The following is a 24,490-nucleotide window of genomic DNA, read 5'->3' as shown; positions in this document are numbered from 1 at the left end:
GCCCACTCGTTGCCGGTGACACTAAGAGGCCCCGAGCAAGGATCTTACAGCTTCTTTTATAGACAGGCACAAACAAGTTAGGGATTTTTTGTGGTTACAGAGCTGTTATTGGTTGACATTTAAATTTGAACACTCAGCAAACTTGATTGGTTCCCGCCTTTAGGTCAGACCACAACTGGGCACGCCCTGGCTGGTTACCGGAACGGCGGGGGGGGGGGGGTGGGGGGTGGGGGGGGAAGGTCTTTTCTTTGCAGTTGTGAGTACACCTGGTAATTTTTCTCTTAGTCTCTCATTCCCCCCTCTCTTTGGTGCCTTAAGAGCCAATCTTGGATCTTATGTGTCTGACTCAAATGTTTCGGTAATGACGGGTTGATATTGGGTCCTAAGGACCATCAGTTGGATCGTGTTAATTCGGTCTTTGATAAAGGCAACTAGTTTATTAATAATATAAGGCCCGAAGGTGAGGAGAAGGAGGAGTATAAGGGGCCCAGCTAGAGCAGAAAGCAGGGTGGCTAGCCATGGGGACTGATTGAACCAAGACTCAAACCAGCCTTGTTGTTGTTCTCGTTCACGCTTCTGTTTGGCCAGGCCTTCTCTAACTTTAGCCATGGACTCTCGGACTACTCCGGTGTGGTCAGCATAAAAACAACATTCTTCTCTTAAGGCTGCACATAAACCTCCTTGTTGGAAGAAGACTAGATCTAGCCCCCTTCTGTTCTGTAGGACCACTTCAGAAAGGGAGGTCAGAGATTTTTCGAGGTGCGAGATTGAGTCCTCAAGTCTGGCTATATCCTCATCAATGGCTGCCCTTAGGCTATTGAACCCCTGGTGCTGGATGGCTAGTGATGAGATCCCTGTTCCTGCCCCTATGGTACCGAGGCCAAATAAGGTGGCCAAGGTTATGGCCGTAAAGTGTTCCCGTTTTGTTCTTATTGACTCTCTTGCTTCCGTCCCTTCTGTCCACAGATCATATACAACATTTTCTCGGTGGTAAATAACCCTTGGAAATATTAATACCATGATACAATATTCAGGTGACAAATTAAAAACATCTCTGCTAACACATGGGGTGAGCCCTGTCTTAGAACAAATCCACCAACTGTCAGGAGCTGGAATTATCCATTTAGATTCATCTATAGAGTAATTAGTTGGGGCACAGAGCTGGATATGGCTAGAGGGGACCTTTCTTATACAAGCCCCACTGCCAGTGACCGCTTGCAGTGTGAGGCCGGGGCCCTTTCGATTCCACTTGCAAGCTGCTGACGACTCTTCTCCTGACTGTGAAAAAGGGGCAGCTAGACCTATGGCTTCGTAGAAGGGGGGGTTTATATCATAACATAGCCAGCAGGCCCTTGTTGCCTCAGGGTCCGATCGGTTTAAGGCCTCATACGCTGCTGTTAGCAATTTCCATAGGGAGTCTATACCTTCTGGGTTCTGATTTTTTTTTTGGACAGCTTGTGCTTTTACTCTTGGGTTAAGGACGGGGGTCCTGCTGGAGGGAGTAGTGGGGATCTGCCTGGGGATAGGCTCTTCTCTTTTTTTTTCTTTTTCTTTTTTTTTTTTTTCCTAATACCTGATTTGGCCCCACCGGTTGTACAAGAGGGGAGACTTTTAATTTTATTTGAATGGCAGTCCCAAAGAGGGGATATTGATATAAGTAGAGTCCCCAAGTGAGTCCTGAGACCCACCGCCTGTCATTTTTCCCCTCCTCTGTAAATCTTACACGAATAAGGTTACAGTTTTCATCATACCTGGTGCGGGTACATGGTCGGACATAGGACGTTTCAATAAATTGGGGTTTTACTTCCCACTTTCATTCCCCATCATTGGAAGTGACACAACTCCAGGCTGTGCAATAGAGGATTTCAAACCCTCCACATGTGCACCTCATCGCCCCTGTCATAAATCCCGGACATGCATAAAATCCATTTCTACTTATTGATACCCTCCTTTGCAGTTGCCTCCATTTACCTCCTTCCATTTTTTCTAATGGACTAATTTTTTTTTTAATTAAAATATAAATCTGGCCACCAGGTATTTAATGGGGCAGTTCCTAGGGTTTTGTTGTAGACTTCATGAGTCCCTAAATTAGTAATTTCACATGTCAAATTATAGGGGTTGTGGGGGTTTGGATTTACAGACAGAATTTGCAGAGCAGTCAAGAGGAGGGCAAGTACCATAGTTACGGCTCAGTCCGTTGGCGGCATAGGGTCAATTTTAAAGGATTGTCCTTAGTCCGATCAACAGTCCAGGTTGTCTTTGAAGGTCCGATGAGGTCTGAGAACGGGTCCACAGGTTTGGCGTGGGCGAAATGGATCCAGGTGGCGATTCCGTCTACTTTGATGGCAGTAGGCATTGTCAGGATGACCTGGAAGGGTCCTCTCCACCTGGGCTCCAGAGTTCCTTGCCGATGACGTTTGACGAGGACCCAATCCCCTGGCCGGAATTGATGAGGAATAGGCGGGGGTCCAGTCTCATAGAGTTCCTTTAATTTGGGCCATACATCTTTATGGACCCTCTGCAAGGCTTGTAGGGAGAACAAGAATTCAAGACTATTATCGTTCTCAGCTTTGACAAGGTTATCTTTTAGGTAAGGGATGATGGGGGGTGGTCTACCATGTATTATTTCATAGGGTGTGAGTCCCAGTTTGTATGGGGAATTACGCACCCTGAACAGAGCGTAGGAGAGAAGGACTACCCGATTAGCGCCAGTCTCCATGGTCAATTTGGTTAGGGTCTCCTTTAATGTTCTGTTCATTCTCTCTACCTGTCCTGAGCTTTGGGGTCGGTATGTACAATGTAATTTCCAATCAGCCCCAAGTCTGGAAGCCAGTCCCTGACTTACCTTAGAGACGAATGCAGGTCCATTGTCTGACCCTATCATTACTGGAAAACCATACCTGGGCAGGATTTCTTCTAGGATCTTTTTGGCTACAATCTGCGCCATTTCATTCTTGGTTGGAAAGGCTTCAGTCCATCCTGAAAAGGTATCTACAAAAACTAGCAAATACTTATATCCATATTTTCCTGGTTTTACCTCAGTGAAATCTACTTCCCAATAGGTCTCTGGTCTGCTCCCTCTTTGTCTTACTCTTGTTGTCTGAGGATTGCTACTCGCATTGTTGAGTTGGCACACTGTACATTTAGTGACTACTTGATCGACCTTATCAGAGACATTTGATTTTTAGTCCAGTCTGTCTCAGTAAGTCCAACATTCGCCGGGAACCTAAGTGGGTGCTGCGATGGATCCGCTCTAGAACTTGCCATCCTAGTTTATCTGAGAGTATAATGCTGCTTTTGGAGTCTCTCCACCAGCCATCTTTGATTCGGGTCATGGGAAGTTTACTCATCCATTGAATGTCGTTTTCTGAATACTCAGGGCTGGGGGGCAATTCCTGGGGTCTGGGGTCTGGCAGCCGTAGGGTCAGCAATTGCGCTTGGGGGCCGAGCTATGTTTTTTGCAGTCTGATCGGCCAAATTGTTGCCCTGGGAAACTGGGTCGGTTGTCTTCTGGTGTCCTGGGCAATGCACAATCGCTAGCTTTTTGGGTTCCCATAAGGCTGCTAGCAGGGCTAGAATCTCTTCTTTATTTTTGATGTCTTTCCCTTCAGCTGTGAGGAGCCTCCGTTCTCTGTATATCACCCCATGTACATGAGCAGTGGCAAAGGCAAATCGGCTATCAGTGTACACGGTTAGCTTGCAGTCTCTCCCTAATTTTAGGGCCTGGGTTAAGGCTATTAGTTCAGCCTTCTGGGCCGAGGTTCCGGGGGGTAGGGCTTCTGCCCAAATCACCTCGGTTTCTGAAGTTACGGCCGCCCCCGCATACCTTTGTCCTTGGTGAACGAAGCTGCTTCCGTCGGTAAACCAGATGGCGTCCGCATCTGATAATGGTTGGTCCTGCAAGTCCTCCCGGACCCCATAAACTTGAGCCAGTATGTCGACGCAGTCATGAAGTGGGGTTCCCATGTCTGGGTCTGACAGCAGTGATGCTGGGTTCAGGGCCGTTGGGGGGGGTGAAGATGATCCTGAGGGGGTTCAACAGCAGTCCCTGGTAATGAGTGAGTTGGGCATTGCTCAGCCATCGGTCAGGCGGCTGCTTGAGGATGCCCTCGATGGCATGCGGGGTGGTGACTTGTAGCTCTTGGCCCATGGTCAGCTTATCAGCGTCCTTTACCATTAGGACGGTGGCTGCAATCATCCAGAGACAGGGTGGCCATCCGGCGGCCACTGGATCTAGCTTTTTAGACAGATAGGCTACTGGCCTGCGCCAAGGGCCCAAATGCTGGGTTAGCACCACCTTGGCTCTGCCCCGGTTTTCATCTACATATAGGTGGAAGGGTTTGGAGACATCGGGGAGTCCCAGGGCAGGTGCTGATAGCAGAGCAGTTTTAATTTGTTGGAAGGCCTGTTCGGCTTCTTCCGTCCAACTAAAGGGCTGTTGATCTTTTGTTGCCTGGTATAAAGGTTTTGCTAATTCAGCAAACCCTGGTATCCATAGTCTGCAGAACCCAGCCGACCCCAGGAATTCCTTCACCTGTCGTGGTGTCTGCGGTCTGGGAATACGAAGGACAGTCTCTTTCCGGGCATCCGTTAGCCAGCGTTGCCCCCCTCTCAGTAAGTAACCCAGGTAAGTTACCTCTGACTTGCAGATCTGAGCCTTCTTTGCTGAGGCGTGGTAGCCTAAGGTTCCCAGAGTTCGCAGGAGACCTTCGGTTCCCTGGATGCAGGCTTCGGGTGTCTTGGCAGCTATTAAAAGATCAACATACTGTAGGAGAGTTATATTAGGGTGTTGTTGTCTGTACTCACTTAAATCTTTGTGTAGAGCCTCGTCGAACAGGGTCGGAGAGTTCTTGAATCCTTGTGGCAGTCTGGTCTAAGTGAGCTGGCCATTTATGCCCCTGTCTGGATCTGTCCACTCGAATGCAAATAGCTCTTGACTTTTAGGCACTAGTGGTAAGCTGAAAAAAGCATCTTTTAGATCCAGAACAGTATACCATTGTTTTTCTGGGCTGAGGGCGCTCAGGAGAGTATAGGGGTTAGGAACGGTTGGATGTATGTCCATCACCCGCTTATTGACTTCTCTCAGGTCCTGCACTGGTCTGTATTCCCCGCTGTTGGGTTTGCGCACGGGCAGCAGGGGGGTATTCCATGCTGAGTGGCAGGTGCGTAGGACCCCAAAGTCAAGGAGGCGGCGGATATGCGGTGTGATGCCATTTTTGGCTTCCGCGGGCATAGGGTATTGGCACACGCGGACGGGGTCCGTCTCGGGCTTGACCTCTATAAATAGGGCTGGGCGATGTTTTGCTAACCCCATGCCACCCGATTCTGCCCACGCGTCTGGGAAGCGTTGAAGCCAGGGCTCAATGCCCTGATCCAGAGGAGTGGGTTCCTGATGGAGCCTATATTCATCTTCTAGTTTCACAGTGAGTACAGATATGGGCTGGTTGTGGAAGTCAGTCACTGTGGGTCCCCCCGGTTGGAAATGAATTTGGGCCCCCATTTTGGTAAGAAAATCCCTCCCCAACAGGGGGCAGGGGCTGTCAGGAATGACCAGGAAGGAGTGGGTTACCTTCCCAGTTCCTAAGTCCACAGTCCTCTGAGTTGTCCAGGGGTACTTCTTTATTCCGGTGGCCCCTTGTACCCAGGATGATTTTTCAGATACTTTTCCATGGGGCTTGACCAGAACTGAGTGCTGTGCCCCGGTATCAACTAGGAACTGGACCGGAGTCCCCTCCACTTGCAACGTTACCCTGGGTTCGGGGAGGGGATCTGAACCCCGTCCTCCCTATTCTGTATCTTGGGTAAACAGTATGGGGGCTATTTTAGGCTGCCATTGTACTTGGCTGGGGCGGGGTTGTTTCTTCTTGGGGCATTCTCGTATCCAATGGCCTTTTTCTTTACAATAGGCGCATTGATCTTTATCTAAGTGCCGCCTGGGAGGGCGTGTTGTTTGAGTGCCTTCTGGGGGTGGCTGTGCTTTCTGGACTATAGCGGCCAGGACTTTAGTCATTTCCTCTGTGGCTTTGATCTGTCTCTCTTCTGGGGCGTCCCTGTTGTTGTAGACCCGTTGTGCTATACGGAGCAGATCCTGGATCTGCTTACCTTCTAAATCCTCTAGCCTTTGGAGTTTTTTCTTAATGTCACGAGCTGCTTGATTTACAAAGGACATAACGACAGCAGCCTGGTTCTCAAGGACTTCTGGATCCATGGGGGTAAACTGCCTAAAGGCTTCCATTAATCTCTCTAAGTAAGCAGCTGGACTCTCTGCCTTTCCCTGTACGACCGAATATACCTTAGCCAAATTGGTGGGCTTGCGAGCTGCAGCCCGGAGACCCGCCATCAGAGTCTGGCGATAAATGAGTAGCCTTCCCCTACCTTCTGCCATATTGTAGTCCCATTCGTCCTGTGGAGGTCTGGTTGGGGGGAAAGCCGCATTAATGAGGTCAGGGTTAGATGTCGGCCGACCGTCGTCTCCAGGAACCAGCTTTCTTGCTTCTAATTGGATCCTCTCTCGCTCCTCTGTAGTGAACAGGATGCGGAGGAGCTGCTGACAGTCGTCCCATGTGGGCTAGTGGATGAACATGACACTGTCTAAAAGAGCTATTAGGTCTTCAGGGTTATCAGAGAATCGGGCGTTCTGTGTTTTCCAGTTGTAAAGGTCACTGGTGGAAAAGGGCCAATACTGGAGTCGGGGGTTGCCTGTTTCATCTGGGGGTCCTATTTCCCGCAGGGGTAGGGCCACAGTGGAGTCGGGGAGGCGAGGGTTTGGCTCACGCTGGGTGCGCCCGTGGGTTCGGCCCGCTGGCCCCTCGCGGTTGGTTTCGTTTTCAATGGGGCCCGGCGCGGCTGCTGCCTCCCGTCCTCCTGGTTCCGGTGCAGCTGCCGCTTCCCGTCCTCCCGGGTTCCCATAGGGGGGCAACTAGCGGGGCGACTGGTGGAGCGGCTGCTGCGGGCAGAGCCTGGGGTATGAGGGGAGGGGATGATAGGGTGGAGGGTCTAGGGGTAGTAGGTCCTGACTATCGGGCAATATGGGATACAAGGGCGCGGCTGGCGTCCTTGATTTTGGGGGATCTGCAGGCCGCATGGCAAGGACCTTACACGTTCCCGAGGATAGGAAGGGGATCAACCAAGGGGGTGGATTTTCCACTAAACTCCACCATACAAGAATGTAGGGAATCTGATCCCTCGCGACCCGGTAGAAAAATCTTTGATTTCACCTTAGCAATTATAGGGAGGCAGAAAGTTCCTTCGGTTGGCCATCCAACGCCGAAGGTTGGCCATTCGGAGCTGCAGAGGGTTATTAATTTTCCCCGCCGGATGTCTAAACTCAAGTTCTGTCCTCTGGTTCTAACATCCCTGAAGTTAGCAATGAGGAGAGAAAGAGGAGTGCTTTGAGATTGGCCCATCTGTATCCTGGAGGTGGAGGAAAGGATTAAAAGGAGAAACAGTAAAGTTATGAGGATTTCTGGCTGGGCCAGGCCAGGTCACCTGTGAAAGAGAAGGAGTTTAACACTTAAAGGTTATAGAATAGAGAACACAACACTTAGATCGCTAGCGCGTTTCGGGTGTCTGCCACCTGAACAGAAAAATTCCAATGGGCCCAAAAAGGTGCCCCAGACGGGTGCCAGTGGACGTCTCCTACTGGACCCGACCGACTGCCCTATAGCGTGTCCGCCAGGGCTGTGTCAGTCACCGATACAGATCCCGCGTGGGAGAGCCAGAAACGAACAGACAAACAGAAACAGACAGAGCCGGCTCACTTACTGATCGGTCTCAGGGACGACCCGTTGACTTGGGGTCTGGTGGGTTTGGGGGGATCCCGGACGAGCCCCCAAATGATATGCCCCGATTCGAGAGATCCCCCCGAAAACAATCCACCAGAGTCCAGAGTCAAAGCCAAGCGACAAGGGTCGTTTATTGCAGGTTCGAAACCGGTCCTCCACCCACTCGTTGCCGGTGAGGCTAAGAGGCCCCGAGCGAGGATCTTACAGCTTCTTTTATAGACAGGCACAAACAAGTTAGGGATTTTTTTGCGGTTACAGAACTGTTATTGGTTGTCATTTAAATTTCTACACTCAGCAGAACTTGATTGGTTCCCGCCTTTTTTTCAAACCACTCAACAGAACTTGATTGGTTCCCGCCTTTAGGTCAGACCACAACTGGGCACGCCCTGGCTGGTTCCGGGAATGGCGGGGGCGGGGGGGGGGGAGGTCTTTTCTTTGCAGTTGTGAGTACACCTGGTAATTTTTCTCTTAGTCTCTCAGTCATAAGAGCAAGGGCCCTTCCACAAGGATGGTCAGCCCAAAGAGCAGAATTGGGGACCCTAATAAGAGCACTAGAACTTACTAAAGACAAATGGGCCAACATATGCACTGACTCATGCTCTGTATTCACTACTCTACATGTACATGGGGATTATACAAGGTGAGAGGACTTTTGACCAGAGGAGGAAAAGAAATAAAAAATTGGGAAGAAATCCTAAAACTATTAAGGGCAGTCTGGGAACCAAGGGAAGTAGCAGTCATCCACTGCAAGGGACACCAAAGAGGAAAAGACTCAGTGTCAGAAAGTAGCCAATGGGCTGATGTCACAGCTAAACAAGCAGCGGGAAAACAAACAACACCCTCAAAAATTATGCTTGCTTCAAAACTGCCAACTTCCCCAAGGTACACAATCCAATAAACAAATGGGCACAACAGGAAAAAGGAAGCCAGGCAAAAGAAAGACGGTAGGTATTTCCAGACCAAAGAATCTATATACAGGAACAGCTAGCCCACCAGGTTATTCTCCAACAGCATGAGCTCACCCATCTAGGAAAAACCACCCTTAAAACCTTATTGAGCCGTTACTATGTATTTGCTTAACTCCTGTCCCTTTGTGCCTCAGTCTCTCAAGACCACCTCCTCTGTGCTCAAAATAATGCCAAACAAGGCCCCACTGGGCCCATGGGAATCCAATTCTGGGTACAGACACCCTTCAAAGATTTGAAGGTGGATTTTACTGAAATAAGACCCAGTGGAGGATACAAATTTCTTTTGTTATTCATCTGTAAGTTTTCAGGTTGGGTTGAGGCTTACCCCACATGCACTGAAAAGGCAAGAGAAGTAACCAAGACCTTGTTAAGGGATGTAGACATAGAATGCCATTAACCATAGGCTCAGACAATGGCCCGGCTTTTGTTGTCAAGGTGGTACAACAAATAGTCAAAACCCTAGGTATCCAATGGAACTTACACTCAGCCTACTAGACCCAGAGTTCAGGGAAAGTGGAATCTATGAACCGGACCCTAAATCAGCCATGGCAAAACTATGTCAGGAAAGTTGCCCTGGCCAGATATACTACCCCTACTTCTTCTCCAAATATGCTGTACACCCTGGGCAAAAATAGGATTTGAGATCCTATATGGAAGACCCCCTCCACTAGTCAAATACAAGGGGGGACCTGACAGAACTAGGGAATTTAGAAATAAAAAACAACTACAAGGATTAGGAAAAACTGAACTTGAGATACATAGGTGGGTGAAGGACAGGGTATCTATTTTCCTATAGATAACTGTACACCCCCACAAGCTTGGGGATCAGGTTTGGATTAAAGAGTGGAAAGGGAATCACTCAAACCTACCTGGAAGGGACCCTATTTAGTTGTGCTAACCATGACCACAGCCCTCAAGGTTGCAGGACTAACCACCTGGATCCACCATTCTCCAGTAAAGGCAGCCCACCCGTCACTTGACAACGACTTGGAATGGAAAGTGACTGCTAACCAGAATAATCCTTTACAGATCATCCCTAAGAAGATAACAGAAGATAAGCAGCCTGCAGCCAACACCTGAGAACTCTTTGCAACCAGAAGCTTGAGAAAGTCACCAAGCAACTTAAATGAACTATAACAAATTATTCTCTCTAAATTTTCATTGTCATCCCCTACCTATTTCTCTTTCCATATTTGTTGCTATACTCTTTGCTGTAAGGCTGACCCAAGTTACTCCTACAGATTGGTGCCTCAGTCACAAACTCTTATTAGCCTTCCTCTACTTAATTAGTGTTTTAGGATGCCTAATTCTCCTTAGATGTATATGATCTGAGTTATGATTGCTGTCCCTGACTTGGAATAAGAAATTGTCAGTAACCTACCCTAACAAAATGAAATTTCTCTTACTGTTAATGCTGAGTCCTCTCATAAGAAGCAAAGTCCCTCCTCAATGTAATGATGACTGTTTCAGGACCTATCACTTGAGATCCTCCCTTTCCCCTGCCTTGAATGGCCTAAAACAACTCCTAGGACAGGGAACTACACACAAGGCCTTCACCACATATACATACCAACATGCAAAATGTTATCAATCTTCCTCGCACTGTTCCCATGACAGAAAAACTTATTGCCAAGGAAGTATTAAAGCAAGACACTTTTGGCAGGGAACATCATGTCATGGAACCCCAGACAAACATGCCTGCTGGACACAACAAACCCACTTTAGATTGTCTGATGGAAGGGGAGTCCAAGACCAAGCCCATAAGGAGGTAACCAACAGGAGGCACAAAATTCTATGAAGCAGACTTCTGAAGTCTGCTCAGGAGATTTAAACTTCCAACGGGTCTTATGACTTTAACTCCTACTTATACCAGATTCTAAATTCAACCCATCACCTCCTCAACTTCTCTAACATTCAGTTAGCCAAGGACTGTTGGCTTTGTCTGTCTCTAACCCCCTTACATTATGAGGCTACCCCAGTTTCAGATGATATAACCAATATGGCTATCACCTGCAACATATCAAGAGATAACATAAATGTCACAATAGGGCCCATGGTTACTGATATAAAACGAATAGGGTGGGCCTCCTTATGTTTTAAGGACCAACAGGGAACAACCCCCATAGGTAACTAACAACCAACGCAACCAGACTGAGATATACAATCAAACAGGTAAAAACCAAGAGCCACCATGGTGCCTTCCCCCTGCAGGAATATTCTTTGTGGAACTAATGCTTATTTGTGCCTGTCTGCTAACTGGATGGGAATTTGCACCTTTGCCTTCTTAACCCCCAAATAAATATTCTCCCCAACAACCAATCTCTTATAGTTCCTTTGGCTGCACATACCCAGTCTAAACGAGCTATCCAAGCTATACCTCTACTAGTTGGGTTGGTAATCAGAGTAAGTACTGGAGTTGAGGGAGTAGCCTCATCTATTTCCTTTTACCAAAACTCTCCCAAAATCTGACAGATGACATAGAAGAAGTTGCAAACTCCCTGGTAACCCTACAAGACCAGGTAGCCTCCTTAGCAGCAGTAGTATTACAAAATAGAAGAGGGTTAGACCTGTTAACTGCTGAGAAGGGGGGAATATGTCTCTTACTAAATGTGGAATGCTGCTTCTATGTTAACCAGTTAGGGATAGTTAGAGATATGGCCCAACAATTAAAGGAACAGATCATCAAACGAGGCAAGAATTAGCAGACTCATGGTACTCTTGGAGCAACATATGGAATTGGACATCCTGGCTCCTCTCTTTAGCTGATCCTCTCCTAATGCTTTTCATAGCCCTACTGTTTGGTCCTTGTATTCTTAATATGCTAACCAGATTTGATTCTTCTTGCCTAGAAGCTATATAACTCCAAATGATGCTTCAGTAGGACCATTCTAGCTGTCACTACTCTCTTTTGGATGGCGAAGAACCCTAGCTGTCACATTACTCCCTTCAACGTCCCTGTCAGCAGGAAGAAGCCAGAATGGTCTCTGTCCCCCTCCCACCTCCTGTGGCAGCAAAGGGTTCCCTGGCCCCCAAAACTGATTTTCTCTAAGTCTGCTAGAGCAGCTTGAAAATCAAGAGCAGGTAATGAGAAGGAAAATTGATAAAAAGCAGATAAAAAGGGGCAGCCAGATGTCGGAAGCCAGATACTCCCCTTGCATGCTTTTGGCTTCTGCAATCTTGCTCACCTCTTGTATCAGCCTGCAGCCAGGAACCAGAAGGTTGACTGTACTAGCCCTGCCCATCCAGAGAGCACATATGTATAAAAGATCAGTACAACCCGAGCCGGATGCTCAGCCTTTGGAGGTGACTTTGTTAGGCTGATACCAGTACGAAATAAACAGTCTTTTCTGATTCCTCGAGTGTGTGTCCTTATCCCTTCCTGGGTGCTGTAACAATAGCTCAGCCAGGACCACCCCAGAAGCAGCTAAGAGCCCAGGCCTTACTCACTCACTGCCCTCACCTCAATGACTGGCAACATTTTGCTCAAATAACTCTCTGAAATCAGGGTTGAGTAGTAAGAAGAATAACTTGTGTTCCACTATGTCTTTTCAAATTATTTTCTATGTCATTTCCTTACTCCATTTCTAGTGCAGTTCCATGTGGTGGAGACACAGGGCAGCTACAATTTCACAGAAAGAAAATTGAGGTCTGACTGTAGGCAGCTGGCCTGGGTCACAAACTTCTGGAGCAGAGATGTAGCTGGACTTTGTTTCTGGTTAAAAACTTTCTTCATTCCATCCCATGGTCTCCCTAGAATGCTTGCCATTACTTTATTGTCTTCAAAAGAACAGTAGAACCCCTAAGGTTCCCAGGTATTTAAATGTAAACTAGAACATCTGACAAGAGAATAAGAAACAAACCCTTTCTCAAAGAAATCCAGATAGCAGTTCCCTTACCTCCACCTTCTAGCTTCACACTTAATTCTATGGGTAATGTTGCTGATTAGCCAGCTTTCAATTAACTTTCAAAAGGAAAATGTTTCAATGGCATTTGTAGGAGTGAGTGGGAGGGAGGGCTAAGCTGGAGACTGGGGGGTGAGTTCAAGAAGAACTGATATTTGTGCTCACTATTCATCTTATTTGGTCTCAACACATTTAATGCATCTGTATTCACTCTTCCTGGGATGCTTGAATAGATTCTAACAACTGATATAACAAATAGGTCAAGTGTGTGTACATATTTCCTGTAAGGGTATAGGTAGTTTCATTTAATTTATAATCATTTTTATTTCGTTGAAAGACTCAATGTCATAAGGTACTATTAACTTAAGTACTCTATGGTATAGATTCACTTTATTGGAAATAATGGAGAGAGACAGTCTCTCACAGATCACTATGGAGGACCCTTTATACTGGAATGACAGTTAGGCAAGGTGTCATGAAATGACACCATATAATGGGCCGTGATCTTGACATAATTATGCTTTATGGATTTTAAAGAGCTCTCCTTCCCTGGAGCCCACCATTAGCAGCTTTCTCAAGTACTTGGCTACATCAGAAGACAATGATTCACTATTGGTTTCTGTAAAACACAGAAAGATAGGCCAGCCAGAGCCCTCTGGCAATGGAGTGAAAAGGAATGACAGAGAGGCCACTGGCTCAGACTCTAAGTCATATATCTCCACCACTGACATTGGTCAGATTTTATAACTCCACTGAGATTATTCACTTACAAACTAGGGAAAAATAAAAGTATCAACCTCTTTAAGTTGTATGAGGATTAAATAAGAAAATGGACACAGCACATAAGAAGTGTTCAGCAAATGTTAAACATTACCATTCTCATTATTTATTCTCCATATTTAGCCTGCAAATCTCAGCATACATACTTGACAAGTTAAAAAAAAAAAAGGAAATTTACATTTTTCCCTAGGGGTAAAACAATGATTAACATGTTTCTCATCTTACAAAATTTTACAAAAAGTGAATATATTTCTAAATATTTGTACAATAGATATTTTTTTATTCAATGAGACAAATGAGCAAGATATCCACAAATATTGCATGCCAACTGCTCATCAACTATCTCTACAGTTTATGATTTTGCTTCACTCTTTCCATCTTCTGTTTGTGTAATGTGCTTCACACTCAGAGCCAGGCGTTCCCCTGGCTTTTCTGCAGGTTTATATTTGGCGGGGAAAATTAATAACCCTCTGCAGCTCCGAATGGCCAACCTTCGGCGTTGGATGGCCAACCGAAGGAACTTTCTGCCTCCCTATAATTGCTAAGGTGAAATCAAAGATTTTTCTACCGGGTCGCGAGGGATCAGATTCCCTACATTCTTGTATGGTGGAGTTTAGTGGAAAATCCACCCCCTTGGTTGATCCCCTTCCTATCCTCGGGAACGTGTAAGGTCCTTGCCATGCGGCCTGCAGATCCCCCAAAATCAAGGACGCCAGCCGCGCCCTTGTATCCCATATTGCCCGATAGTCAGGACCTACTACCCCTAGACCCTCCACCCTATCATCCCCTCCCCTCATACCCCAGGCTCTGCCCGCAGCAGCCGCTCCACCAGTCGCCCCGCTAGTTGCCCCCCTATGGGAACCCGGGAGGACGGGAAGCGGCAGCTGCACCGGAACCAGGAGGACGGGAGGCAGCAGCCGCGCCGGGCCCCATTGAAAACGAAACCAACCGCGAGGGGCCAGCGGGCCGAACCCACGGGCGCACCCAGCGTGAGCCAAACCCTCGCCTCCCCGACTCCACTGTGGCCCTACCCCTGCGGGAAATAGGACCCCCAGATGAAACAGGCAACCCCCGACTCCAGTATTGGCCCTTTTCCACCAGTGACCTTTACAACTGGAAAACACAGAACGCCCGATTCTCTGATAACCCTGAAGACCTAATAGCTCTTTTAGACAGTGTCATGTTCATCCACTAGCCCACATGGGACGACTGTCAGCAGCTCCTCCGCATCCTGTTCACTACAGAGGAGCGAGAGAGGATCCAATTAGAAGCAAGAAAGCTGGTTCCTGGAGACGACGGTCGGCCGACATCTAACCCTGACCTCATTAATGCGGCTTTCCCCCCAACCAGACCTCCACAGGACGAATGGGACTACAATATGGCAGAAGGTAGGGGAAGGCTACTCATTTATCGCCAGACTCTGATGGCGGGTCTCCGGGCTGCAGCTCGCAAGCCCACCAATTTGGCTAAGGTATATTCGGTCGTACAGGGAAAGGCAGAGAGTCCAGCTGCTTACTTAGAGAGATTAATGGAAGCCTTTAGGCAGTTTACCCCCATGGATCCAGAAGTCCTTGAGAACCAGGCTGCTGTCGTTATGTCCTTTGTAAATCAAGCAGCTCGTGACATTAAGAAAAAACTCCAAAGGCTAGAGGATTTAGAAGGTAAGCAGATCCAGGATCTGCTCCGTATAGCACAACGGGTCTACAACAACAGGGACGCCCCAGAAGAGAGACAGATCAAAGCCACAGAGGAAATGACTAAAGTCCTGGCCGCTATAGTCCAGAAAGCACAGCCACCCCCAGAAGGCACTCAAACAACACGCCCTCCCAGGCGGCACTTAGATAAAGATCAATGCGCCTATTGTAAAGAAAAAGGCCATTGGATACGAGAATGCCCCAAGAAGAAACAACCCCGCCCCAGCCAAGTACAATGGCAGCCTAAAATAGCCCCCATACTGTTTACCCAAGATACAGAATAGGGAGGACGGGGTTCAGATCCCCTCCCCGAACCCAGGGTAACGTTGCAAGTGGAGGGGACTCCGGTCCAGTTCCTAGTTGATACCGGGGCACAGCACTCAGTTCTGGTCAAGCCCCATGGAAAAGTATCTGAAAAATCATCCTGGGTACAAGGGGCCACCGGAATAAAGAAGTACCCCTGGACAACTCAGAGGACTGTGGACTTAGGAACTGGGAAGGTAACCCACTCCTTCCTGGTCATTCCTGACAGCCCCTGCCCCCTGTTGGGGAGGGATTTTCTTACCAAAATGGGGGCCCAAATTCATTTCCAACCGGGGGGACCCACAGTGACTGACTTCCACAACCAGCCCATATCTGTACTCACTGTGAAACTAGAAGATGAATATAGGCTCCATCAGGAACCCACTCCTCTGGATCAGGGCATTGAGCCCTGGCTTCAACGCTTCCCAGACGCGTGGGCAGAATCGGGTGGCATGGGGTTAGCAAAACATCGCCCAGCCCTATTTATAGAGGTCAAGCCCGAGACGGACCCCGTCCGCGTGTGCCAATACCCTATGCCCGCGGAAGCCAAAAATGGCATCACACCGCATATCCGCCGCCTCCTTGACTTTGGGGTCCTACGCACCTGCCACTCAGCATGGAATACCCCCCTGCTGCCCGTGCGCAAACCCAACAGCGGGGAATACAGACCAGTGCAGGACCTGAGAGAAGTCAATAAGCGGGTGATGGACATACATCCAACCGTTCCTAACCCCTATACTCTCCTGAGCGCCCTCAGCCCAGAAAAACAATGGTATACTGTTCTGGATCTAAAAGATGCTTTTTTCAGCTTACCACTAGTGCCTAAAAGTCAAGAGCTATTTGCATTCGAGTGGACAGATCCAGACAGGGGCATAAATGGCCAGCTCACTTAGACCAGACTGCCACAAGGATTCAAGAACTCTCCGACCCTGTTCGACGAGGCTCTACACAAAGATTTAAGTGAGTACAGACAACAACACCCTAATATAACTCTCCTACAGTATGTTGATCTTTTAATAGCTGCCAAGACACCCGAAGCCTGCATCCAGGGAACCGAAGGTCTCCTGCGAACTCTGGGAACCTTAGGCTACCACGCCTCAGCAAAGAAGGCTCAGATCTGCAAGTCAGAGGTAACTTACCTGGGTTACTTACTGAGAGGGGGGCAACGCTGGCTAACGGATGCCCGGAAAGAGACTGTCCTTCGTATTCCCAGACCGCAGACACCACGACAGGTGAAGGAATTCCTGGGGTCGGCTGGGTTCTGCAGACTATGGATACCAGGGTTTGCTGAATTAGCAAAACCTTTATACCAGGCAACAAAAGATCAACAGCCCTTTAGTTGGACGGAAGAAGCCGAACAGGCCTTCCAACAAATTAAAACTGCTCTGCTATCAGCACCTGCCCTGGGACTCCCCGATGTCTCCAAACCCTTCCACCTATATGTAGATGAAAACCGGGGCAGAGCCAAGGTGGTGCTAACCCAGCATTTGGGCCCTTGGCGCAGGCCAGTAGCCTATCTGTCTAAAAAGCTAGATCCAGTGGCCGCCGGATGGCCACCCTGTCTCTGGATGATTGCAGCCACCGTCCTAATGGTAAAGGACGCTGATAAGCTGACCATGGGCCAAGAGCTACAAGTCACCACCCCGCATGCCATCGAGGGCATCCTCAAGCAGCCGCCTGACCGATGGCTGAGCAATGCCCAACTCACTCATTACCAGGGACTGCTGTTGAACCCCCTCAGGATCATCTTCACCCCCCCCAACGGCCCTGAACCCAGCATCACTGCTGTCAGACCCAGACATGGGAACCCCACTTCATGACTGCGTCGACATACTGGCTCAAGTTTATGGGGTCCGGGAGGACTTGCAGGACCAACCATTATCAGATGCGGACGCCATCTGGTTTACCGACGGAAGCAGCTTCGTTCACCAAGGACAAAGGTATGCGGGGGCGGCCGTAACTTCAGAAACCGAGGTGATTTGGGCAGAAGCCCTACCCCCCGGAACCTCGGCCCAGAAGGCTGAACTAATAGCCTTAACCCAGGCCCTAAAATTAGGGAGAGACTGCAAGCTAACCGTGTACACTGATAGCCGATTTGCCTTTGCCACTGCTCATGTACATGGGGTGATATACAGAGAACGGAGGCTCCTCACAGCTGAAGGGAAAGACATCAAAAATAAAGAAGAGATTCTAGCCCTGCTAGCAGCCTTATGGGAACCCAAAAAGCTAGCGATTGTGCATTGCCCAGGACACCAGAAGACAACCGACCCAGTTTCCCAGGGCAACAATTTGGCCGATCAGACTGCAAAAAACATAGCTCGGCCCCCAAGCGCAATTGCTGACCCTACGGCTGCCAGACCCCAGACCCCAGGAATTGCCCCCCAGCCCTGAGTATTCAGAAAACGACATTCAATGGATGAGTAAACTTCCCATGACCCGAATCAAAGATGGCTGGTGGAGAGACTCCAAAAGCAGCATTATACTCTCAGATAAACTAGGATGGCAAGTTCTAGAGCGGATCCATCGCAGCACCCACTTAGGTTCCCGGCGAATGTTGGACTTACTGAGACAGACTGGACTAAAAATCAAATGTCTCTGATAAGGTCGATCAAGTAGTCACTAAATGTACAGTGTGCCAACTCAACAATGCGAGTAGCAATCCTCAGACAACAAGAGTAAGACAAAGAGGGAGCAGACCAGAGACCTATTGGGAAGTAGATTTCACTGAGGTAAAACCAGGAAAATATGGATATAAGTATTTGCTAGTTTTTGTAGATACCTTTTCAGGATGGACTGAAGCCTTTCCAACCAAGAATGAAATGGCGCAGATTGTAGCCAAAAAGATCCTAGAAGAAATCCTGCCCAGGTATGGTTTTCCAGTAATGATAGGGTCAGACAATGGACCTGCATTCGTCTCTAAGGTAAGTCAGGGACTGGCTTCCAGACTTGGGGCTGATTGGAAATTACATTGTACATACCGACCCCAAAGCTCAGGACAGGTAGAGAGAATGAACAGAACATTAAAGGAGACCCTAACCAAATTGACCATGGAGACTGGCGCTAATCGGGTAGTCCTTCTCTCCTACGCTCTGTTCAGGGTGCGTAATTCCCCATACAAACTGGGACTCACACCCTATGAAATAATACATGGTAGACCACCCCCCATCATCCCTTACCTAAAAGATAACCTTGTCAAAGCTGAGAACGATAATAGTCTTGAATTCTTGTTCTCCCTACAAGCCTTGCAGAGGGTCCATAAAGATGTATGGCCCAAATTAAAGGAACTCTATGAGACTGGACCCCCGCCTATTCCTCATCAATTCCGGCCAGGGGATTGGGTCCTCGTCAAACGTCATCGGCAAGGAACTCTGGAGCCCAGGTGGAGAGGACCCTTCCAGGTCATCCTGACAATGCCTACTGCCATCAAAGTAGACGGAATCGCCACCTGGATCCATTTCGCCCACGCCAAACCTGTGGACCCGTTCTCAGACCTCATCGGACCTTCAAAGACAACCTGGACTGTTGATCGGACTAAGGACAATCCTTTAAAATTGACCCTATGCCGCCAACGGACTGAGCCGTAACTATGGTACTTGCCCTCCTCTTGACTGCTCTGCAAATTCTGTCTGTAAATCCAAACCCCCACAACCCCTATAATTTGACATGTGAAATTACTAATTTAGGGACTCATGAAGTCTACAACAAAACCCTAGGAACTGCCCCATTAAATACCTGGTGGCCAGATTTATATTTTAATTAAAAAAAAAATTAGTCCATTAGAAAAAATGGAAGGAGGTAAATGGAGGCAACTGCAAAGGAGGGTATCAATAAGTAGAAATGGATTTTATGCATGTCCGGGATTTATGACAGGGGCGATGAGGTGCACATGTGGAGGGTTTGAAATCCTCTATTGCACAGCCTGGAGTTGTGTCACTTCCAATGATGGGGAATGAAAGTGGGAAGTAAAACCCCAATTTATTGAAACGTCCTATGTCCGACCATGTACCCGCACCAGGTATGATGAAAACTGTAACCTTATTCGTGTAAGATTTACAGAGGAGGGGAAAAATGACAGGCGGTGGGTCTCAGGACTCACTTGGGGACTCTACTTATATCAATATCCCCTCTTTGGGACTGCCATTCAAATAAAATTAAAAGTCTCCCCTCTTGTACAACCGGTGGGGCCAAATCAGGTATTAGGAAAAAAAAAAAAAAGAAAAAGAAAAAAAAAGAGAAGAGCCTATCCCCAGGCAGATCCCCACTACTCCCTCCAGCAGGACCCCCGTCCTTAACCCAAGAGTAAAAGCACAAGCTGTCCAAAAAAAAAATCAGAACCCAGAAGGTATAGACTCCCTATGGAAATTGCTAACAGCAGCGTATGAGGCCTTAAACCGATCGGACCCTGAGGCAACAAGGGCCTGCTGGCTATGTTATGATATAAACCCCCCCTTCTACGAAGCCATAGGTCTAGCTGCCCCTTTTTCACAGTCAGGAGAAGAGTCGTCAGCAGCTTGCAAGTGGAATCGAAAGGGCCCCGGCCTCACACTGCAAGCGGTCACTGGCAGTGGGGCTTGTATAAGAAAGGTCCCCTCTAGCCATATCCAGCTCTGTGCCCCAACTAATTACTCTATAGATGAATCTAAATGGATAATTCCAGCTCCTGACAGTTGGTGGATTTGTTCTAAGACAGGGCTCACCCCATGTGTTAGCAGAGATGTTTTTAATTTGTCACCTGAATATTGTATCATGGTATTAATATTTCCAAGGGTTATTTACCACCGAGAAAATGTTGTATATGATCTGTGGACAGAAGGGACGGAAGCAAGAGAGTCAATAAGAACAAAACGGGAACACTTTACGGCCATAACCTTGGCCACCTTATTTGGCCTCGGTACCATAGGGGCAGGAACAGGGATCTCATCACTAGCCATCCAGCACCAGGGGTTCAATAGCCTAAGGGCAGCCATTGATGAGGATATAGCCAGACTTGAGGACTCAATCTCGCACCTCGAAAAATCTCTGACCTCCCTTTCTGAAGCGGTCCTACAGAACAGAAGGGGGCTAGATCTAGTCTTCTTCCAACAAGGAGGTTTATGTGCAGCCTTAAGAGAAGAATGTTGTTTTTATGCTGACCACACCGGAGTAGTCCGAGAGTCCATGGCTAAAGTTAGAGAAGGCCTGGCCAAACAGAAGCGTGAACGAGAACAACAACAAGGCTGGTTTGAGTCTTGGTTCAATCAGTCCCCATGGCTAGCCACCCTGCTTTCTGCTCTAGCTGGGCCCCTTATACTCCTCCTTCTCCTCACCTTCGGGCCTTATATTATTAATAAACTAGTTGCCTTTATCAAAGACCGAATTAACACGATCCAACTGATGGTCCTTAGGACCCAATATCAACCCGTCATTACCGAAACATTTGAGTCAGACACATAAGATCCAAGATTGGCTCTTAAGGCACCAAAGAGAGGGGGGAATGAGAGACTAAGAGAAAAATTACCAGGTGTACTCACAACTGCAAAGAAAAGACCTTCCCCCCCCACCCCCCACCCCCCCCCCCGCCGTTCCGGTAACCAGCCAGGGCGTGCCCAGTTGTGGTCTGACCTAAAGGCGGGAACCAATCAAGTTTGCTGAGTGTTCAAATTTAAATGTCAACCAATAACAGCTCTGTAACCACAAAAAATCCCTAACTTGTTTGTGCCTGTCTATAAAAGAAGCTGTAAGATCCTTGCTCGGGGCCTCTTAGTGTCACCGGCAACGAGTGGGCGGAGGACGGGGTTCGAACCTGCAATAAACGACCCTTGCTGCTTGGCTTTGACTCTGGACTCTGGTGGATTGTTTTTGGGGGGGTCTCTCGAATTGGGGCATATCATGACCTCAAAACCAGAGACTACTGCATAACTGTCATATCTTTTGCCTTCATTCATGAAGCTGCTGCTGTCGATATACAAGATGAGTTCAGGATTTTGCACGGGCCTATATGATAGGCTGGGTCAGCTAGAATAGACTTCATGAAGTACCTCTAGACAATCATGGTCTGGGGAAACTTCCGAGGGTAAGAAAGTGGCAGGTTTGGAGTTTTTGACTTCCAGTCTTTTTATTTATTTGTTTGTTTGTTTGTTTGTTTTTTAATTTAAATTTTTATTTTTTTAAATTTTCATCCAAATTATTTAGCATATAGTGAAACAATGATTTCAGGAGTAGATTGCTTAATGCTCCTTACCCATTTAGCCCATCCCCCCTCCTACAACCCCTCCAGCAACCCTCAGTTTGTTTTCCATATTTATGAGTCTCTTCTGTGTTGTCCCCCCCACGTTTTTAAATTATTTTTGTTTCCCTTCCCTTATGTTCATCTGTTTTGTCTCTTAAAGTCCTCATATGAGTGAAGTCATATGATTTTTTGTCTTTCTCTGATTGACTAATTTCACTTACCATAATACCCTCCAGTTCCATCCACGTAGTTGGAAATGACAAGATTTTATTCTTTTTGATTGCTCAGTAATACTCCATTGTAAATGGACATTTGGGCTCTTTCCATACTTTGGCTATTGTTGATAGTGCTGCTATAAACATGGGGGTGCATGTGTCCCTTTGAAACAGCACATCTGTATCCCATGGATTAATGCCTAGTAGTGCAATTGCTGGGTTGTAGGGAAGTTCTATTTTTAGTTTTTTGAGGAACCTCCATACTGTTTTCCAGAGTGGCTGCACCAGCTTGCAACAATGTGAAAGAGATCCTCTTTCTCCACATTCTCGCCAACATCTGTTGTTGCCTGAGTTGTTAATGCTATTTGGCTTCCAGTCTTATTTGTGGGTTCTCACATAGCAGTCCCTGATATTTTGTCATCTGAGCATGAGTTAGCCAGTGTTGCTCTCTGGCATCCATCAGGGTAATAACAGAAGGGAGAAACTTAGTGCTTAGGTTTTGTCCAAATGTGAGTTTGTCTGCTTCCTTGATCAAAAATGTGGTGGCTGCCAGGGCCCTCAAACAGGGTGGCCATCCTGCCAGAACTGAGTCAGCCTGCTTTGAAAGATATGCCACTGGTCTTTGCCAAGGTTCAAATTCCTGGGTGAGAACCCCCAGGGCCACCCCATTCCTTTCAGGTATGAGCAGGTTGAAAACTTGTGATACATCTGGGAGTCCCAAGGCTGGTGCCTCAGTGAGTTTTGTTTTTATGGTCTTGAATGCGTTTACTTGATGAGGACCCCAAAAAAGGGGTGTCCTTTCTTCCCCCTTTAGTGCCTCGTATAGAGGTTTGGCCAACTCTAAGAACCCTGGTATCCATATCCGACAGAATCCTGCTGCTACCAGGAACTTTTGGAAACTTCCCATTTCCTTTCAGCTCCCAGCATCCATTTGCCTTGGGTAATTTTGAAGCCCAAATATTTAACTTCCTGCTGGCAAATCTGTGCCTTTTTCTTTGACACCCAGTATCCCACCTCTGCTAGTAACCTGAGTAGGGCCCTGGTTCCCTCCCAGCACTGTATCCGTGTGGGACTGTCTAACAGGAGATTGTCCACATATTGGAGGAGGACTAGGACCCCACTGAATAAGGTTGGCGAATTTTTGAATCCTTGCAGCAGTCTAGTCCAAGTGACTTGTTCTTTTGCCCCTGTGGTAGGGTTTTCCCATTCAAAGGCAAATAGGGGTTGACGATTAGGCACTAGCTGGAGACAGAAGAAGGTGTCCTTTAAATCTAGACATGTGAACCATCCTGCTTCAGAGGGTATGAGTCCTAGTAGAATGTATAGGTTAGGCAACGCTGAATACAGTGTGATGACTGCTTCATTAATGGCTCTTAGGTCCTATATAAGGCAGTAACCAGGCCTTTTCATAGGCAGCAAGGGATTATTACATGGAAACTGGCATCATTTTAGAAGTCCTCATTTGAGTAGCCTGTCCAACTGTGTCTGGATCCCCAGGCATGCCTCCCATGGGACCATATATTGGCATATTTTGAAAGGCCAGGCCCAAGGCTTTAGGTCAATTAATATTGGGGATGCTTTTTGCCAGACCAGAGGAGTTTCCTTCTGCCCAAACTGAAGGGAATTCAGCTTCTAGCTTGGGGGCCATGGTTGGCTCATGGGGAAGGGAAGCATGTAATCTCCATTCCTCTTCCCAGGGAATCATCAGGGGTCAAATCATGTGTTGGGCCTTTTTGTTTAGGTGCAATTGCATCTGTCCATCCAAGGTGAGGTTACTTTTGTGCCCAAATTGACTAGTGGGTCTCTACCTAACAGTGAGACTGGGCAATCGGGTAGATACAGAAATTCATGAACTATTTGGTGACCCAACCCCTCTCCCCAGCCGGCATTGTCGGAGACTGCCAAATGGCCTTTAGTTTTGTGTCCCAGTGGCTCATATGATGGCGACTTCTGGACCTGAAAGAGGTTCCACTTTGTGTGTCACCACAGAGTGTTTGGCCCCTATGTCAACCACGAAGTCTATTGTCTCGTCCCTTACCTTCATTTTGACCATGGGCTCATGGGGGCCTAGTTGGATAGAGCCCAGTCTGTCCTAATCAGAGCCCACTCCTGCCAGTCCAATCAGGTCAGCCTCAGGTGGTTCTGGTTGGTATCAGTTGGGTGGAGAAGAGGTTTTTGTTTTTCCTTTTAAGTGGTTGGGGCATTCATTTTTCCAGTGTCCAAATTCTTTGCAGTAGGATCATTGATCCCATCCCAGTGGTTCCCTTCTTCTTTGTTTTTGAATCCCTCATGGTTTCTGTGGTGGTCCTTCCAGAGGGAGTGGTCACCCCAAGGCAGTGACCAAGAGAGCTGCCTTTCATTTCATTCTTAGATCTGCCTCCTTTCTGGCAGGTTGATCCTGATTTACAACAACCTTGTTGGTGATTTCCAGTAGTTAAGTGGGATTTTTCTAGGGGATCCTTCCAATTTTTGGAGCTTCTGTCTAATGTCACCTTGGGCCTGTCTCATGAAGGCAGCACTGACCATGCACTGGTTTTCAGGAGCTTCTGGGTCGAATGGAGTGTAAACTCTGAAGGCTTCACATAATATTTCATAGAAGTCAGCTGGACTCTTTTCTGGCTTTTGTAAGACCTCAG

At 47.7% G+C, this 24,490-nt stretch overlaps 2 protein-coding genes across 2 annotated transcripts; one reads left to right on the top strand and one right to left on the bottom strand.

Annotated features, from left to right (window-relative positions):
- Positions 1-2,139: 2,139 nt before the first annotated feature.
- On the bottom strand, positions 2,140-8,810 carry LOC131499192 (uncharacterized). The gene is given in 5 exon segments (XM_058707033.1): positions 2,140-3,179; positions 3,181-3,395; positions 3,430-4,011; positions 4,013-6,919; positions 8,778-8,810. Coding segments are annotated over 5 exon segments (4,734 nt in total). The 3' UTR covers positions 2,140-2,182.
- Positions 8,811-10,326: 1,516 nt separating this feature from the next.
- LOC131499190 (uncharacterized) lies at positions 10,327-19,085 on the top strand. Its single transcript, XM_058707032.1, is given in 6 exon segments — positions 10,327-10,520; positions 14,127-14,160; positions 14,279-17,185; positions 17,187-17,768; positions 17,803-18,017; positions 18,019-19,085. Coding segments are annotated over 6 exon segments (4,929 nt in total). The 3' UTR covers positions 19,016-19,085.
- The last annotated feature ends 5,405 nt before the right edge of the window (positions 19,086-24,490 follow it).

Source organism: Neofelis nebulosa, chromosome 17 (genome assembly GCF_028018385.1).
Source record: "Neofelis nebulosa isolate mNeoNeb1 chromosome 17, mNeoNeb1.pri, whole genome shotgun sequence".
NCBI lineage: Eukaryota > Metazoa > Chordata > Mammalia > Carnivora > Felidae > Neofelis > Neofelis nebulosa.
The sequence above is the reverse complement of the archived record's forward strand: the minus strand, read 5'-3'. Positions and strand labels throughout refer to the sequence as shown.